At 51.0% G+C, this 18,225-nt stretch overlaps 1 protein-coding gene across 1 annotated transcript in view; it reads right to left on the bottom strand.

The window, feature by feature from the left end:
* Window positions 1–18,225, bottom strand: part of Vwf (von Willebrand factor) — a 137,571-nt gene that overhangs the window by 90,489 nt on the left and 28,857 nt on the right. Inside the window, 6 exon segments of the mRNA XM_052174915.1 lie at window positions 538–676; window positions 1,320–1,456; window positions 7,437–7,483; window positions 8,701–8,812; window positions 9,625–9,747; window positions 11,268–11,484. Of these exon segments, the coding sequence (XP_052030875.1) occupies window positions 538–676; window positions 1,320–1,456; window positions 7,437–7,483; window positions 8,701–8,812; window positions 9,625–9,747; window positions 11,268–11,484 (775 nt within the window).

The following is an 18,225-nucleotide window of genomic DNA, read 5'->3' as shown; positions in this document are numbered from 1 at the left end:
TAAATAAATAAATAAATTTTTTGTCAGGCAGTGGTGGTGCACACCTTTGATCCCAGCACTTGGGAGGCAGAGGCAGGTGGATTTTTGAGTTGAGGCCAGCCTGGTCTACAGAGGGAGTTCCAGGACAGCCAGGACTACACAGAGAAACATTGTCTCAAAAAAAAGAAGAAGAAGGAGAAGAAGGAGGTGGAGGCGGAGGAGGAGGAAGAGGAAGAGGAAGAGGAAGAGGAAGAGGAAGAAGAAGAAGAAGAAGAAGAAGAAGAAGAAGAAGAAGAAGAAGAAGAAGAAGAAGAAGAAGAATTTTCTCACTTGGTCCAAGTAACATCCTTTGAGCTAACCATTTGTCTGTCAACCCTGTCCTCTGAACTGGGTCAACCTCTGCTTTTGGAAGTCCTCTTTTCTTCCAGAGTCGGAGTACCAGGGCACTTCCCCACATGCCCCATCAAAATCTTCATCAGGTTCCTAGGAAAGCACTGAGTACCTCAGCAGGCACGGACTCCGGCTGGCACAGTATAGAGGACGTGGGCACGAGCTTACCTTGCAGGAGGGGAATCTGGACATCCTGACCGTCGATGGCCACGCCTCCCCCGTGCTTCAGTTTCACAAGGCTGTTGTGCAGGGCAGACAGCCGCACACTGACAGAGCGGGTGCAGACAGCATCAGGGTCATCAGCACACTGAGAGATAGAGATGCAGAGCCACCTTACCACAACCCCCACCAGGCCAGGACCCAGCGTCAACTCTAGAGTGCGTGGGCCTCGCCAGCAGCACAATTCCAATCTGACAGAGTTTGATTGGAGTGCCCAGAGTTGAGCCAGGAGGTCGCAAACCCAAGCCTTAGCCACACCCTTTCCCATCCTTGCACAGGGTTTCACAATAAACCTTGCTAAACCCTCAGCAATTCTTATTCCTTGGCCCTAATAACCCAAAACAATCAGCGCTTCCCCTAGGGTAGAAGGCCTGCCTATAAATGTCCTCATCCTTGCTTCTTTAGCTGGAGAGTGCATACCTGATACCAGAGCACACAAAAAAAGAGGGGACCCTGATGCTCCCCACCCCACTTAGCCCTCAGTTTCAAAACGCAGAGATTTAGGGAGCCATGGACTAGACCTGAGGGGGTGTGACCCTTCTGAATAACAAAGAGTAGCCATCTCTCAGGAGCTAAGAAGGTAAAGACAGACCAGGTTTGCATGAAGTCACTGAAGGCGAGAAGAAGGGCTCCCTCCTGTGCAAAGACAGGTGCCCAGGCCCCCCAGCACACTCACGGCCTTCTCGCACGAGGCCCTGCAGCTCTCTGACAAGCAGCCTGGCCCAGCTCACCTGCACGGTCTCTATGACGATGGAGAAAGTGTGATCTTGGCAGTCCCGGGCCAGCAGGTACTGGCAGATCCCACTGAAGGTGAAGTACTTGTTGTCGAAGCTCTTGAAGTGGGACTGGCCTGTGACAAGACACTCTCCTGGAGGGACCCAGAAGAAGAGGGGAGGGGAGAGGCTACAATTTGGCAAGGTAAGGTACACGTGAAAATGGGGTGCTCCTCACCAAAGTTCCCAGGTACCCTTTCCCTGTGACAATCAAGGCTGAGTGGGGGCAGAGGAGTCTAAGTCAGGTAGTTCCCACTCTCAAGCTGAGTACAGGTTGACACCCCGTTTTATAAACAGGGCAGCTAAGAAAAAATTCAGCTAGAAAGCTGAGTTCAGTCTGTGCTAGAGTCAGGGCCTGAACCTGCAGCTCTCAGAGCTGAGTGTCTGCACTGCCCCCCCCCCACACACACACACACTGTACACACACACACACACACACACACACACTGCTCGCCTGAGGCCTCAAACTTCCCGGCTCAAGGCCAGGAGAGCTGCAAATGGTGTCTTGGAAGCCTGGGCAGAGGTCTGCTCGACAGGACAGGGGAGGCTGCCTAGAAGCATGTGGAGTAGCCTGGGGACAGCCTCACCCCAGGAGAGCCATGGAGATCAGAAGGTGGGAAAAATAGAGACCGGCCCAGTGCCAATCAAAGGCTCCATCCCTGCCCCTATCCTAGCCCACAGAGAAACCTGTTCAGGGCCAGGGGCAGGGGCAGGGGCAGGTTCCGGAGGAGCATGGCACAGGCAGGAGGCTATCTACACATGGCATGACCGGGCAGTGTTGGCCTTTACAGGCCAGCTCCCAGCCCAAGCTGATAGATAGATACGCCCGCAGATGGAGACTCTATGCTCCCCCTCCTACACAGTCACGACTTTGCCACTCCATCTTCCCAGGGCTCAACCCTGACCTCGTACGAGCCTTAGAGGATTATCCGTGCAGAAGAGGCCCTGCCAATATCTCCACCAGCTTGGGGAAACTCCATCCTCGAAGACCGCAATGGACCTACTGCGGTTAAAACAGGCAGCGTGCCCTCTTGCCAGTCTCTGGCTGAGTTGTCTGTGCCACCTCTGCTCATCCTCCACCGTCACTCCACAGAAATCGTGTCCCATGAAAGGGGGGCCTCCTGCCACCCACCACCTCTGACTCCACAAGCTAGGTTTTCTCCTCAGCACAGCCCTGGAAACTTCTCTGAGAAGTCCCATGCCTCCACCTGTGCCCATCTCCAGGGCTGACGCTGGGTCCTAACACAACCTGGAGGTCCTGAAAAGCCACACAGTGGTTCCTGCTGCCAAAATGACAAGGATAGGAAAGAGGGAACCGCACTGTCCGCTACCACATTGGTATTCTCAGTAACAGGCAGTGCTGGGCAAGGATAAATGTACAACTTTGAATCCAGCCTTGAAGCATTTGAAGGTTGGGTAAGGGCAAATAGCCCCAAGGGACTAACAAGCATCTGTCTGGTCCCCAGGGCAACCGCTCCCTTCCAGGATGCTAGGATGCCCAGTGAATGAAACCGGCCTGGTGGACTTTGAAGGAACTAGGAAGGCCCCAGCTCACTCTCGCATCTCCTCCCACACCGTGTCCTGAGAAGGGGCAGGAGTGGACTAAATGCTGGTGGAGAGCTGAGCGGCCGCACGATGGGGCCAAGGGTCACCCCAAGCCATTGTGAACGTCCTGGAATCCAGCGATGTCATCAGGAAGGCCTTTCGAAATGGATATTTTTTTTCTAAAATCACTGTGGTTGAACAAACAGAGCAATGCGGTCGTTTATGTCAAATGCCTTGACCTGGCGGCCGTGAAATGGGTGGGATTCTTCCCCCCAGCCATCTCCATTCTCTCCAGAACACTCTTATCTGAGTGCAAAACTGGACTTCCAGTCTCTCACAATGCCCAGGGACAGCAGGGTCAACCAGAAAGCACCGTAACTCTCTGAAAGCAAAAAGTCCGAGCCTGGAATCTAATCCTCTGATCAGGCTTCCTGCTCTCCCCCTGCTGATTTCTTTCTCAGCAATCAGAAGTCTAAATATTATACGCGGCTTATCTCCTTGGTACAATTGAGGGACCAAGATGCAAACACAGGAAATCTGGGGAAATGGACTGGTGAGCTGCCGGGTAGGAGCTGGCCGAGGGAACCAGAACATCCAACCAAACATCCAACAAAGCCACATGGCCAGACTCAGGCTCCCTGGTGGCTAGGGTGTTTGTTCACAGGCAGAGAGTAAAGGACGGCCACCAGACTCGAGATGAACGGAAAGTAAGAGGTTCTTAAAGGAGAGTACAAAATAGAGCCTTCTAATGTTAACGCAAGGCTGCTCCTGGGTAAAGATCCCTGTCATTTGGAAGGAGGAGGAAGAGGGGCTGAGGGAGGAAGAAGAGGAGCAGGAGCTCTCATCTAATGGACACACCCTCTTCCTTACAAACAAACCCTCTAGTGAGCAGCGCTAGGCCCTGGGCAGGATGCTCTGCCAGAGTTAATGGCCTTTGCCTTCTCCTACCGCCATCCCCACAGGAAGGTCAGTCCACAGGCCTCCAGCAAGGTAAGACAGACTTCCTGTAGACACCCAGCTCCTCCAGACACCGGCCTTCTACTCAGTAATGTAATTCTGACCAAATAAGCGAGGTAGTGATCTCCATAGTCTCTCTGGGAGCCACCTCCTGGGCCCTGATGGCCCTTGTCATTCCCAGCTGACAGAGGAGGAAGACAGAGCACAGAGACGTTAAACCAGCCCGACCTTCCACAGTGGGCAAAGAGTGCTTTGAACTCAGACACCACAGGCTACTCCATGGGTGGGTGGCGGTGCACGGTTTCTCAGAAGCCTATTCACTTCAGGGCCAAGCCTCTCCGACCCTGGTCAGTGTGGTCACCTGCCAAGGGGCAGGAGGACAACACAGGAGGAAGGAAACCTGACTAAAAAGCACTACTGACCAGTCCATGGCGGGCACTGGTTTACCTCCAGAGAGCCCAGCGAGGGTGTGGACAGACCACTGGACACTCCCAGACCTTGGGGGAACAGGGGACAGAATCCCAGGTAAGTCCAAGCACCTCAAAGCCCACTGTCATGGGGGAGAAGTTCCCAGCTGCCTGTTAGCCAGGGCCACTGTAGATATCATTCTTCCTGCAGGGTTCAGAGCAGACTGGTCTTGAATCTCAGGGTGAAATCACAGGGATAAATTATAATCCATCAAATTATCCTGAATGGGGGTGGGGGAGGTGGGAGGTCTAGGGTGTCACTCCATCGACAGAGCACTTAACAAGCATGCACAAGTCTCTGGTACCATCGGTGGGACCAAATAAATAAATAAATAAATAAACAAACATATAAATAAGAAATTATTCTGGCCAGGCAATGGTGGTGCACACCTTTAATCCCAGCACTTGGGAGGCAGAGGCAGTTGGATTTCTGAGTTCAAGGCCAGCCTGGTCTACAGAGTGAGCTCTAGGACAGCCAGGGCTATACAGAGAAACCCTGTCTCGAAAAAATACAAAAAAAGAAAGAAAAAAGAAAAGAGAAAAGAAAGAAGGAAAAAAGGAAGGAAGGAAGGAAGGAAAGAAGGAAGGAAGGAAGGGAGGAAGGAAGGAAGAAATTACACTGAACAAAATAATAGGTTACTCTAAAATTCCCCCCCTCCCCCAAGAAAGCTCCGCCCCACCCATTACCTCATCTCACCCCCACTCCTGCTCCATGTCCGCCCTGGGTCTCAGTCCCTCACTGAACTTGCATAAACACTGTTGATGTTCTCTGCTCTGGAAAGACAGGACTGGCCCACCCTGATGGGGGACTCGCTATGACTTCTAAAGGTCTCACAGCAGCTGTGGAATGAAGCTATGGTTATGAACCCTGGGTGCCGGTTAGGGTTTTTGTTTGTTTGTTTGTTTGTGAACCTGACACAGTCATCCTGGAAGAGAGAGACCCTCTACTGAGAGACCGCCTCCATCAGACTGGCCTGAGGGCAAGTCTGTGGGTCATTTTCTTGATTAACCACTAATGAGGGAGAGCCCAGCCCCCTGCGGGTGGTGCCGCCCCTGAGGAGGTGAGCCTGGGTCGGCTGAGAAGGCTCGCTGAACAAGTCCTGGCAAACAAGCCAGTGAGCACCGGTCATGACAGGCTCTGCCTGCGCTGCCCTGACTTCCCATGACCACGTGGACGCGTAAGCCAAATAAACCCCTTCCTCCCCAACTTGCTTTTTGGTCATGACATTTATCACAGCAATAGAAAGCAGAATAGGGAGACCATGCTTCACAGATTAGGGAACCCTGCTGGAAAGAGAGTCATGTGCCCTTTCCAACCAAACCACCGGCACCTGAAACCCATGCTCCCACCCCCCATCCAGGGCCATTTTTATCTTGAACACAAGTGGAAAGCCGTCTACTCAGCTCTTCCTCATTTAGAAGCCTGCCTGCCACAGCCTTCCATAAGGAACATCAAATGCAGGACCAAGGCTCTACACATCTGAAGGCCAGCCTCCAGTAGCTGCCATGTTCCCTCCACGTTCGCTCTAACCAAACGCTCACAGTTCCTGTACACCGACCTAGCAGGGCGGTCCTGACCCCTAGCAGGGTGGTCCCGACCCTTAGCAGGGCGGTCCTGGCAACATATGATGCAACAGTCAAGAAGGAGCTACGGGACGCCTGCAGACTACATAGAAACCACATGCAGCAGCATACGTGTTGAAAGTCCACCAAAGGCCAACGTGTTGTTAAAAGCTTGGTCCCAGCAGTGACACTCTCAGAAGGTTGTGGCACCACAGGAGATGGATGTCACGCAAGGTGCTAAGTGACCATGCATGTGCCCCTGAAGAGGACAGTTGGGATCCACGCACACTCCTAACCCCCAAGGTTCCCAGTGCAATGTCTAAGATAAGATCCCAAATTGACCCTAAAGCCTGAGTTCAGGTGCCCAAGTCACTTCTGGCCTGCCCAGGTCTAGGGCCAGCAAAAGGGAGAAAGAATAGATAGAAAATCCAGCTGACTCTGAGTTTTAGTCCTGGCTCTGCCTCTTAGCAGCTGTGTGACTTTGAGAAAAGGCCGGCGTTGTGGAGAGGCAGAGGGAGCTTGGATGGGCAAGGTCTGTGGTAAACAGAGCCACACCTAAGCAAGAAAAGCAGGGGGCAGAGTCTCTACTGCAGGTCCCAAGGCAGATTCCCCGTGGGCAGCTGGGGAATGGGCCCTTTGCTACCCTAGTTCTCATACCGTGGTCTGCATACCAAGTATTCTAGAAAATTCCAATGAAACTCATGATAAAAAGCACTAGGAAGCTGATTTTGCTGAAAAGCATTGACTCCTCCTTTGGGCCCCTGAATCTGCTAAGGACTGGATAAACAGTGGGCATCCGTCTCTGCCTTCCCGGCGTCTGCCTCCTTTACCTTGACTGAAGGTACAGACAGAGCTAACTCCTTGATAACCTTTCTTCTTGAGTCACCTAGATTCCTGGAATGACAAAACCTCCCCAGGACAGAGGCCCCAGCAGCTGAGGACAATTATCTACGAGGGTGAGGTTGCACCTGCTGCTCAGGTGAGCTCAGGTGAGCAGCAGGTAGAAACCAGATTGACAGCAGTCAGGGCTTCTTGGGAAGGCTTGGGGACACTCCCTTATTTGTTCCTCTTCCCAGTGTTAAATAAATCTTCACCCTCCGCCCTTCACTATTATTCTGTTTAACTCGTGTGTTGGGGCTACAGAAACCCAGCTGTAAAATTCAGGTTATACTATCACTTCAAGCCAAAACAGTTGTCAGAACCTTCTTCTTCCTCTTGATTTTCCGAAGTTTCTTCTCCTTGCTGGGTCAGCCATGCCCTTCAAGTCTCATAGCTCAGCAACTTCCCCAGAACAAACAGGAGTTGGGCAGGGCAGCCTACTCCTGCCTGCTTCAGCTGCTGCAGAGAAGGCGCTACCACAGCCCCCAGTGAGCAGACAGAGGGGCTGAGATCTAAAGCCAGAGCTGAGGTCAGGAGGCCTTGCAGAGGGGTGACTCTCTGTCTGCTGTGCTGTGGGCATTCTGTCCAGCGGGGCAGGGCAGGGGATCACACCTCCCCACAGAGAAAGGGAAGAAAGCTCCAAGAGGCGTGTGCACAAGCCTACCTGGACATTCCTCATTGCTGCAGATCCACAGGCTGTTTCTGCAGATGCTGTTGGACAAAAGAGCATGCTCAGGTCACTGGTTCTGCCAGGAGGGCACCTAATTGATTAACGTTCCTCACAGATAGCACCACCCTCCCAGGAGAAAGGCTAGAGGAGAAAAGAAGGGAACCCGCGCCAGGGCAGTCATTCACGGGTTAAAGTGGTACAGGGCACAACTGGCCACAACAGATCCTCGGAGACCTCATAAAGGGGAAGAAACTAAGAGAGAAAGGAAACCTAGGGGTACAGTGGCCCTGAAGATCTGATACTAGGGCATCCTGCTCCTCGCCCTGTGCACGACAGGTGGGGGGAAGGGAGCAGGAAAGCCCCTGTGAAATAGATGTGCAGAGAGCCACATGGGAGGGAGGACTCACAGTGAAGGGAGGGAGGACCCACAGTGAAGGGAGGGAGGACCCACAGTGAAGGGAGGGAGGACCCACAGTGAAGGGAGGGAGGGAGGGTGCTGAGGCTTAACAGGCACAAAAGCAGAGGTTCTCAACCTTCCTAAGGCTGCCACCCTTTAATACAGTTTCCCATGTCATGGTGACCCCCAACCATAAAAACGTTCCCATTGCTGTTTCATAGCTGTCATTTTGCTACTGTTACAAATTGTAATGTAGATATCCGATATGCAGGATATCTGATGTGCAACCCCCATGGGGGTTGTAACCCACAGGTTGAGAACTGCTGCACTAGAAACTTCAAACCGGAAAGGGATGGAGATGGATTGAGGAGCTATCGCCCCCAGAGTGCAGGGACAGATCAGCCATGATAGGCAGAGATATTCTTGAAGAGATGCCTGAACTAACCAGGGACAGGTGCTCAGGCTAGACCCACCTAGGCGCCATAGAACACAGACCAAGGAGTCCCTTCTAGAGGATTCTGCTTACTACCCCCCAGCAGACAGAAGATTTAAGGAGAGAGGCTTGATGCCTGGTGTCATACACCTCTTGGCAGAGGACAAGCATCATTTACTAAACTGTCATTTGGAAGGACAGCTAGAGCTGTCAGCTGCATGGAAAAGATGTGTCCTCTGATTTCTCTCTAGGCATCACATTCGCATAATACCACCATTGCCTGCAAGGCCCACTCGGATCCCCCTGCCAACTCCCCACCCAGTTCCCTCAGCCCAGGGCAGCGCCTGGTCCACTGACTATTGCCCCCTCCTGCCACAGCTTCCCTCCCCAAACCCCTGGGTAGGCCATGCCGTGTGGTGCTCAGTTACCAAGTGTTGCAGTCCTGAGAGAGGGAGGTGCCAGGAGGGAACCGCCTCCCAGCGTGCACGCAAGGACAGTCGGAGCTCTGCACACAGCCATCTTCGTCCAGGAGCTCTCCCTCTGTTCCAAGGGCATCAAGGCAGAGATCTCCGTCACGATCACTGTTTATCCCTCACTTCTAGAACCCCGTGGGCAGCCACAAGCTTAGTGCTTCTGGAAAACTCTAAGACAATGCACTGCAGTGTTTATTCTCGACACTTATGGAATATGAAGGAGGGAGATTCCAATTCTCATCCTACAGAGGAAAGACTGGGTGGCAGAACTTGCTCAGGGTTGCTCAGGTTGTTACTTTATGCCGTGTGTGTGTGTGTGTGTGTGTGTGTGTGTGTGTGTGTATGTGTAAGCATGTTGGGTTATTTATTTTCATACCCTAGAGGGTTGGATTGAATCAATAGTTCAATAGTTCACAAGCCTCAGGACTTCCTAACCCATATAACTAAATATAGCTCCTGACTGTCACTTGGTCTCCTGGACATAGTTTCTAAGGAAAAGCCCTTTCAGCTGGACACACATGGCAAATCCAGGACATACTTTATAAGACCTTTCTCCCAGACTGGCGTCCTGAACCCTAACTGAGAAAACAAAGCCACATCTCAGATTAGGCCAGGAGCTCCCCAAACAAGGTCAGTGTTGGGACCATGACAGTTCCCTGGACACAGCACTTTCTGAGTACAGTACAATGGGAAAACATAAATTCAGAATAAAGGCCAGTTCAATCCTGGTCTCTCCGTACAAAGACTTTTAAAAAAGCTAAATAATAGACCTCTGGTTTCAGCCAGGAGGGAGAAACACAAGGGGCCTTCATCTCTCTTCCCAAAGCCCAGGACTCTGGCAGGGCCTCGGGTTTGTAGCTGAGGAGGGACGTTCATTACCAGGGCAGGCACAGCCGTCTACACATCGCTGCGGACAGACTTCACTGACAGGCAGGCTCTGGCAGGTTCTGGGGCAAGGAGACACACACTCCTTATACTCCATGCCAGCCGGGCATGCGGGGCCTGAAAGACAAATCAAAGGAGTCTCCTGAGGCTGTGGGTCAGTGCAGCAGCTTCCAAACCACACGGTGAGTGCGGCCAGCCTGGCGCTCTGACTATCCACTGTCTGGAGGGTCCCGGGGGCCATCTCCAACCCACCAGCCCATGGACCCTCTGCAGCCTACATTTCCCTGACAGAGCATCTTCTGTTTTGCAAGGACCCAGCTAAGACTCACTGCAGTGCCTGGTCCAGACACCCCGCCTGCCTCGCGGCTGTCTGTTCTCCATTCTCGGTGAAGGAAGCTTAGCCATTGTTTGTCTCTAGGGGTTCTGACCTCTTCTGCTAAAATACCAAATTCTGGGCTAAAACAGAATGGTTTCTAGGGACCAGCGAGAAACTATCACTTCCTCATGAGAAACTATCAGTTCCTCATCTTCGAGCCTCTCTTCCTCCTGATATTGGCTCCAACCAAAAGCTACCTGGCCCCCGCTCAGGGCACACTCCATCCACGTGCACTTCAGTGATTCTCACTTCCACGGGTTTACTAGGCTGTCTCTGAGCCTTTTTAACTAACCATTTCTCTGTTCACCACACACATGGAGCACACAGATAGATCCTCATGGACAAAGCCTGCCTCTCCTGGAACAATTGTCCCCAACTGCTTCTTTAAGACCATCTACCAGACATCTCCTCCACCCTCCCTTCAAAGGTCTGAAAAGACAGCCACTCCCTATTTGGAGGAGAAGGCAGCTCTAACCCCCACCTTCCCACACCCCCACAGCAGAGATGGCAGGCCCTGATGGCAAAGCTGTTTGCCACATGGTAAGCTGCAAATGTGCGGTGTCAGTATCAGGCAGGCGCTCTGCCTCCTCCAGTCCACATTATCTGGCTAATTATAGCCAAGCGGCCGCCCATCATGAGGCTTTTGATCAATGTCGTGAAAGAGACAGCCTTTGCAAGGTGACCAGAAGTCTCTATTTAATCACAGTGATTTGGAGATAGTGACAGTGGCTATGGACCCAGTGAGATTTGGAGATGCCCAAATGGGTATTACAAGGCAGGACTGGCGGAACACACCATGTCGGGGAGGGGGGGGCCGGAAGGGCAAGTTAATAAAAGGGAAGGTTTAATGAAGCCTTTCTGATCTCTGGAGCCACCCCACACGCACCTTAGATAACCTGACACTTCTAACTCGGCAACACTGTAAAGACGGACACTGAGACCTCACTGCCTGCTAGGCTGAAGCAGAGACAACTGTGGGACGCCAGGGGATGGCTTTCCTGAGGGGTGTGGCATGGAACAGAGGCAGGGACAGGGCCTTGTTCATCTTCCACACAGTCCGTGAGGGAAGGGACTCCCCTCCAGGCCAATGCTGAGAGGACTAGGTGACAGAGGGCAGGAGCCATTCAGGACATAAGGCTCAGAAGACACCGGCTGATGGCACTGGTGGGAAGCGCCCATCACAACAGGGCTCCAAAGCACCCGAGCGCCACCACCCCAAGACAAACAACCTGTGCAGGCTCAGGGGAAACCAGCAACTTACGACAGGCGCTGTGGTCAGCCCAGCCATACAGCACCATCCCTTCCTGGGCGCAGGTTCGGGCATACTCGAGGAGGACAGGGCATGCGCACTCTGGCCCCGTGATGCACGTACACGAAGTCTTCTCACAGAGAGCCACAAAGAGCTCGGGATCCACCAGAGGGTGGCAGCGGGCAAACACGGATGCAGTCTTCAGAAGTTGGCACTGCTCCCACATGGCCTGCAAGGGGAAGGGCTCCTCTCAGCATGGCCCAGGGATGGTCCCAGCCTTGGCCACGCGCTCACATCCTGTCCCTCGGAGGATGGCACCGAGGGAACCCGAGGTTGTCCCTTCAGGATCTAGCATGTGCTTATGTCCAAACAGAGGAAAGACCCACACATGCTTTTGCGGTAGGCCAACCCTGAGGTCATGTGTTACTCAGGACTTAGAAATGGACAGCCTGAGCTCTGAGAAGCCGAGTCCTACCTGAGAGAAAGGCAGAGAGAGGCGCATGCTGAGCTCAGGCTTGGACCGCAGCTTCGGGATCCAGCAATGACAGCAGTCACACTTCCGCGCTGCCCTGGCCCCCTGCCTTCCCTGATCCTGATATTCTTCAGTACCAAACAACGGCTCCAGCAGAAGGAGGCTTGCTTTATGCAGTAGAATTTCCTAGACCTCACTCCCATAGATTTAGACAGTTGACTGGAGGCTTTGGAATACGCTTTCTGACACGTTCCCCAGAAAGCTGCTGGAACCAATAAGGTCAGTTCCCATCAGCAATAACATATTAATTGTCTGCTAAAGATATCTAGAGATGCTGTACCAGGCAAGGCCTATTTTAGGTTTTCCCCTCTGTTGATACCCTCAACCTGATTACACAAGATGGGTTTGGAACCCTGGGTCCTTTCTTCTGCGATTCATTAGTATAAACACGCCTACATGCTTTACTTACAGGCATCTCTACAGTCTGTGGTTTAGTGATCCCAAATGCCTGTTGCTGGTTGCTCTCTATTTGTCTTGTTTTGTTGTCTCACTGTAACTGTCCTGTAGGTGGGGTACCTCTCTCCATGAATGGTATGCTCTACATGGGAAGTTTTTGACTCCTAGTGCCACATAGACCAGCCATGTACATTAGAATCCGTGATGTCTTCAACTTGACACAACACATGCAATGCTATGGATAAAACCACAGTTTGTTTCATGTGTATTTTCTTTCACACATTTGCATGCCTCCTACTGGAAGTTGGCAGCTAGTGAAAGGACTTATAACCTTCAGCTAGATAGAAAGGAACACAAAAACAACTATACATTATAAAAGGACTTGAGCCACAGGTGGTAAACTGGAGCCAATCAGTGCTTGCAAACAGAATAGTAGAAAAAGAGGGAAACATACTTTTGTCTTGAGAAGAAACTGAGAGAAAGCCCATGTTTGTGGAGAGCAGGGAGCCAGGCCCCAAGGGCCTCTGCTTTGTGGCACGGTGGGAATCCCAGAGACAGGAGAAGTCTGACCGGCATGCCACCATTCTCAAGACCCTCCCTGACACCAGGGACCTTCTGTGGTCCTAGAGACTCAGTGTCCTGCCCACAGTAGCCCTATGCTGGGACTGTGCATCTCAGCTGATCAGGTCTATCCAATCACATGGTCAGAATCAGGCCAGTAGAATACAACATCACATCTGTGGTGTGACCACAGTAGGCTCTCTGTGCATCTTAGAAAAGCAGCTGCCCGTTGGCGTTGGCTACTGAACTACAAACCTGCTGGTGGGCTGAGGGGATCAGCCAGCCACACCACCAGCAGATACCATGCCTCTCCCTAGCTCCACCTTCCCCAATTTCCTCCCATTGAGTTGATGTCTCTGAGGCCATGCTCTGGTCGAGGAAACTTAGACTAATAATTAGCTTGGTGGCACCCTGGGATGACTAGGGATAATAGTCTTACTGCTACTTCACGGATTGTTGTAGAGATGCCACAGTGCCTGCCACCAAATAGGTCATCATGAGTGGCTTGGGGGGATGTTCAGGCTAGTTGGGTCTCAGCCACAGTGTCTTCCATTAGCCACCCTGAATATTCTGCCCAAGGAGAAACAGATTTTTCTAAAGTTGGTGACCAGAAAGAGGGGCAGGTCACCTGGTTGGCCTGACCAGGCCTCACTCCAACCCCCACAGCCCTGAATTCAGGTTCAGCTTCATGCATGTGCCCTTGTGTGAACTTCAGCCTGTTGCCCCACCTCTTCCTCTATGTGAAATGGGGAGGGTGCTCCTACTGTAAGTCTGCAGTGAGCCTCAGTGAGTGTAGAGAGCCTTATTGGGGTGCCATGTGACCTGGCAGGAACTTGACATCCACCAATGTGAAGTTCCTCTCCCAGCCTTTGAGCGGGAACTCCTGTGTTAGCCATGATCCCCTTCGCCTAGGGTGGAGCACTCAGACCAAGGTGAAGCTCATTGTGCTTCAAGGTCCTACAGTTTCCTGAGAGACACTCGCCACCTGCAGAGCAACTGAACCGTTTCTGCTGAGAAGCTTCCAGCCTTTTCCCCTGCCTACTTATTTGGAGTTCTCCATTAAACTTTGAGACCTTGAACAGCAATATTGTCTTGGTCTCCATCTCTTTTCACCACCTTTCATACACCCCCAGCTTCCCTTCCAGGTAACCCCGTTTGATGTAGCTGCGGGCAGTTACAAGTGAGCAGGGAATAGAATCACACACGTCCAAGGTTCGACCAAGAAGTCGCCGCAATATCGTCATCCATTCCTTCTACTGTCCCTCTGCCTCCACAAGGACAAGCAAGTCTCCAGAAGATCAGGACACTCGTCCCCATCTCTATCTCCCTGGGCCATATTGGGATAATGGTCACCATGGCAACATTATCATGTCTCTGGTATCTTGGTTGCTCCCTGGTAAGCTGGGCCAACCTTCATTGATTTCTTATTTGAGAAGGTCGTGATCCTCCCAGACAAAGGAGGCATGCTGAAGGGCAGGGAAGGAGGCTGAGGTCTGAGACTGTTGCCATTCTGCAATACTGTCTGCCCACAAAAACACTGCTCAGGGAACAGAAGAGCCCTGGCTCTGGCTGAGGGCAGCGGAGGGTTTCCAGCTGCCCAGGTTTCTGCCTACCTGTTTTCCCACCCACAGTTCAGAACTAGAAAGAAGAAAACAAAACACCTGAAAATCACAAGACCATAAAAATCTACTGCTCCCCCACCACCCCCACCACCCCCACCATCCCCACCCCCACCCCAGGACTCTCAAACAAACGCCATTGCTCTGGGTCGTCCTGTGACCAGCTCTTGGCACAGTAAGGAGGGGCGAGAAATCTTCCCCATGCATGTCACAGTAGCATCTAAAGAAAGAAGGCTGCGGTTCAGGTATCCTCCCTGCCGGGAGTCCTAGCAGGGCAAGGCCAGCCTGGCCCATCCTCCATTGGCCCAGGTCAGTCCCTTCCAAAGGGAAAGTGGGAACAAGGCGGGAGCACATTTCCTGGGAGGTCCCTGGAAGACTTAAATGGTTTGTAGAAAGTCACATGTGTGGACATGTGTGAAGCCAAGAAAATTGGTGAACCCGGATCAACAGGCCAGAAGAGTGTAGCTGGAGGCCTGAGGCAGTCCTCTCTGGCTTCTGTACTCCCTCCCAGTCAGAGGCTGCTGACCTCGAAAAGCTGGAATGCTCCACACAGCTTCTCTGCTTCAGCAGAAGATTTGCATAAAATACAAACCCTGTCCTCCTTCTACAGCTGAGACCCTCTCCCAACTGTGTAAATAAAGTTGATTCAAAACCCATGTATCTTTCACAAAAGATCTTCAGAGACTTGTGGGGCAAGTGGAACCACATCACCAAACAAAGACTGGGAAGGTCAAGTGGGCTCAGAATCCCCAGTATTCTCAGACCTACTGAGGACAGTAGGAGTTTCTCCTACTCCAGACCAGGAGCATGTGAGCTCGACCCCACAGGAAGGTTGTAACCTCTAGTCACATGGCACAGAGTTCTCCGTGCCAATGAGGTATCTACCTGGGCCGGCCCAGAGGGCTTCGCCAATAAACTTCCTTCCCAGACATTCCTCCCTGCAAAAGATATTTACTCTCTGGTCCACCCCGAATAAGTCCTGTACACCCATTTTCCACGATGAACAATAAATAAACGGTATGGACAAGCAAGGACTGTCTCTCTCATCAAGGACCACCATGGGGGAAGCCTTTGTCATACAGCGCCACACTGCCTAAGTGTCCCACAGAAGACCCCTCTGCACTCCAGGACATACTCACTAAGCTAAGCTGGGGATTTCCGGCTATGACCAGATGCCTGGAGTTTGAGAACCCCTTCCTCTTCAGCCTCAGCCTGCCTGTTTCTCACCCCGCCTGGGGTCCCCATCTTAGGCTGTGTTCTTTCACCCCTGAGCAGCACATCAGCGCTTCCTGCAAGCCAATCACCCTTGCTCTGTGTTTTGTCTGCCCAAGCGGAGTTCACACACCCCAGCGAGACAGAGGGCAGAACAGCAGAGACTGACAGACACTTTCAAAGCACACAGTATTACCCTCAAAGGAAAAGGAAAAAAATATGTCCATCCTTTCCAATGTGGGATATAAATAAAGTAAAAAAAAATAAATAAATAAAAAATAAAAAATAAAATAAAATAACTAGATCGTCCCAATATGGTGGCCATGCCTGTAATTCCAAGCACTTGAGAGACTGAGGCAGAAAGACAGAGAGTTGGAGGCCAGCCTCTGCTACAAAGCACAATCTTGTCTCAAAAAAATAAATAGGGCCAAGGCAACAGCTCAGTGGATAAAATGCTTGCACAGCAGGCCTAAGAACCTGAGCTTCAATATGGCTGTCTCCTGGGAAGCCCTTCCAGAGCCTTACAAATACAGAGGCGGATTCTTGCAGCCAACCGTTGGACTGAGTGTGGGGTCCCCAATGGAGGAGTTAGAGAAAGGACTGAAGGAGCTGAAGGGTTTTGCAACCTCATAGGAAGGACAACAGTATCAACCAATCAGAGCCCCCCAGAGCTCCTAGGGACTAAGCCATCAACCAAAGGGTACACACGGCTCCAGCTGCATATGTAGCAGAGGCTGGCATCAGTGGGAGGAGAGATCCTTGGTCCTATGAAGGCTCTATAGATGTCCCAGTGGGGAATGGAGTGCAGGGAAGTGGGAGTGGGGTGGGTGGAGGAACACCCTCAGAGAAGCAGGGGGAGGGAGGATGAAATAGGGGTTTCTGGGAGGGGGGAAACCGGGAAAAGGGATAACATTTGAAATGTAAATAAAGAAAATGTCATATGTGTGTGTGTGTATATATATATATATATATATATATGTATATATATGTATAAATATACATATATATGTGTGTGTATATATGTGTGTATATATGTGTGTATGTATGTATGTATGTATGTATATAGCTTGAGCTTGAATCCCCAGAAACCACATAAGCCAGGCACAGCAGCATGTGTCTGTGAGCCCAAGGCAGGGACAAGAAAACCCTGAAAGCTTGCAGTCAGTTACCTTGGTGTACACAGTGGCCAACAAGAAAGAGACCCTGCCCCAAACAAGCACAAGACAAGTACTGGCACCTGAGGTTGCCCTCGACCTCCACAAGTGAATGCATATGCATACATACACACACACACACACACACACGCACACATACACATACATACATACATACTGCATGCATGCATGCATACATACATACATACATGCATGCATGCATGCATACAGAAAATAAATGCTTCTGGGGCTGTCACCAATGACAGAGCGCGTGCCTGACCTACATGAGGCTCTGAGTTTAATGCCTAGTACTGTCAAAAAATAAACACTATTTTTTTTAAAGAAGCCATACCTGGGCCAATGAGACAAGCAGACAAAGGGGCACAAAGGCTGATAACTGCTTTTTATCGTCTTCAGCATACTCAGCCATCAGGGAAGAGCACTCGGAAACTAATCTGAGTTTCTTTCTTACCCCTTACATCACAATAACTGTCGTCAAAATAAAAGATGACAGCAGTGCCCCTAAGGATACAGGGAAAGGGGATCCTATTCACTGCCGACAGGGGCGTAAGCTAACGCGGCGGTTATGGAAGTCAGTGTGAAGGGGGCTTTCCGAAAAATGACAATGGAACTTCCATATGACAGTGCCAGCTGTGCCACTTCCAGTCACAAAGCCAATGAACTCTATCCTACCACAGAAGTCCCTGCACATCCATGTGCATTGCTCACATTGTTCACAATCACAAGGAAATGGAATTGGGCTAGATGTCCATAAATAGATGAATGGGTAATAAAATGTGGTAATCACATAATAGAATCATACTGTAAAGAATCATCTGTAAATCAGGAAAACTGAAGGATCTGGAAAGAATTATACACACACGTACAAACACATATATTGTATATATATTTGTTTGTGTGTATACACACATATACACCACACACATATATGTATATATGCTTCTGTAACATTGGGGTCTTATGTATGGCTTAAGAGAAATGACCTGGATCCTCATACTTGAGTCTCACTAAGCAAGGCATTCAGGAAGATTCATAAGCCTGAGAAACAATGCGTTCTCTTTTTCTGTTTGGTGTTTGTCTGTTTGTTTGAATGTTCTTTCTAGACAGAGTTTCTCTGTGTAGCACTGGCTGTCCTGGAACTCACTCTGTAGACCAGGCAGGCCTCAAAGTCAGAGATCTGTGTGCCCCCACCACCTGGAAAATTCTATTATTTCTTTAACTGATTAATGTTTAAAGTGTCGCTGTTTTAATGTCTGATATGTTAAATATCAAGAGCTCTAACCCAATAAGCAAACTGGAGTCCCAGCTAATTGTTCAGAGTTTAGAGGCGTCCTGATGCAGGGCGGCCTGAGGAGCCCTGTCCAGACAGGCAATGACCAGGCTGGAGGCCGGGCTGTGCTCTGAAGATGGTCACTCTCCATCAAACCACAGGTCATAGTGAGTCAGGGATTGCATGGTCACAGATTCAACCAAAA

This window comes from Apodemus sylvaticus, chromosome 2 (assembly GCF_947179515.1).
Source record: "Apodemus sylvaticus chromosome 2, mApoSyl1.1, whole genome shotgun sequence".
Lineage (NCBI taxonomy): Eukaryota > Metazoa > Chordata > Mammalia > Rodentia > Muridae > Apodemus > Apodemus sylvaticus.
Note: the sequence above shows the minus strand (reverse complement) of the source record. Positions and strands in the feature narration are given on the sequence as shown.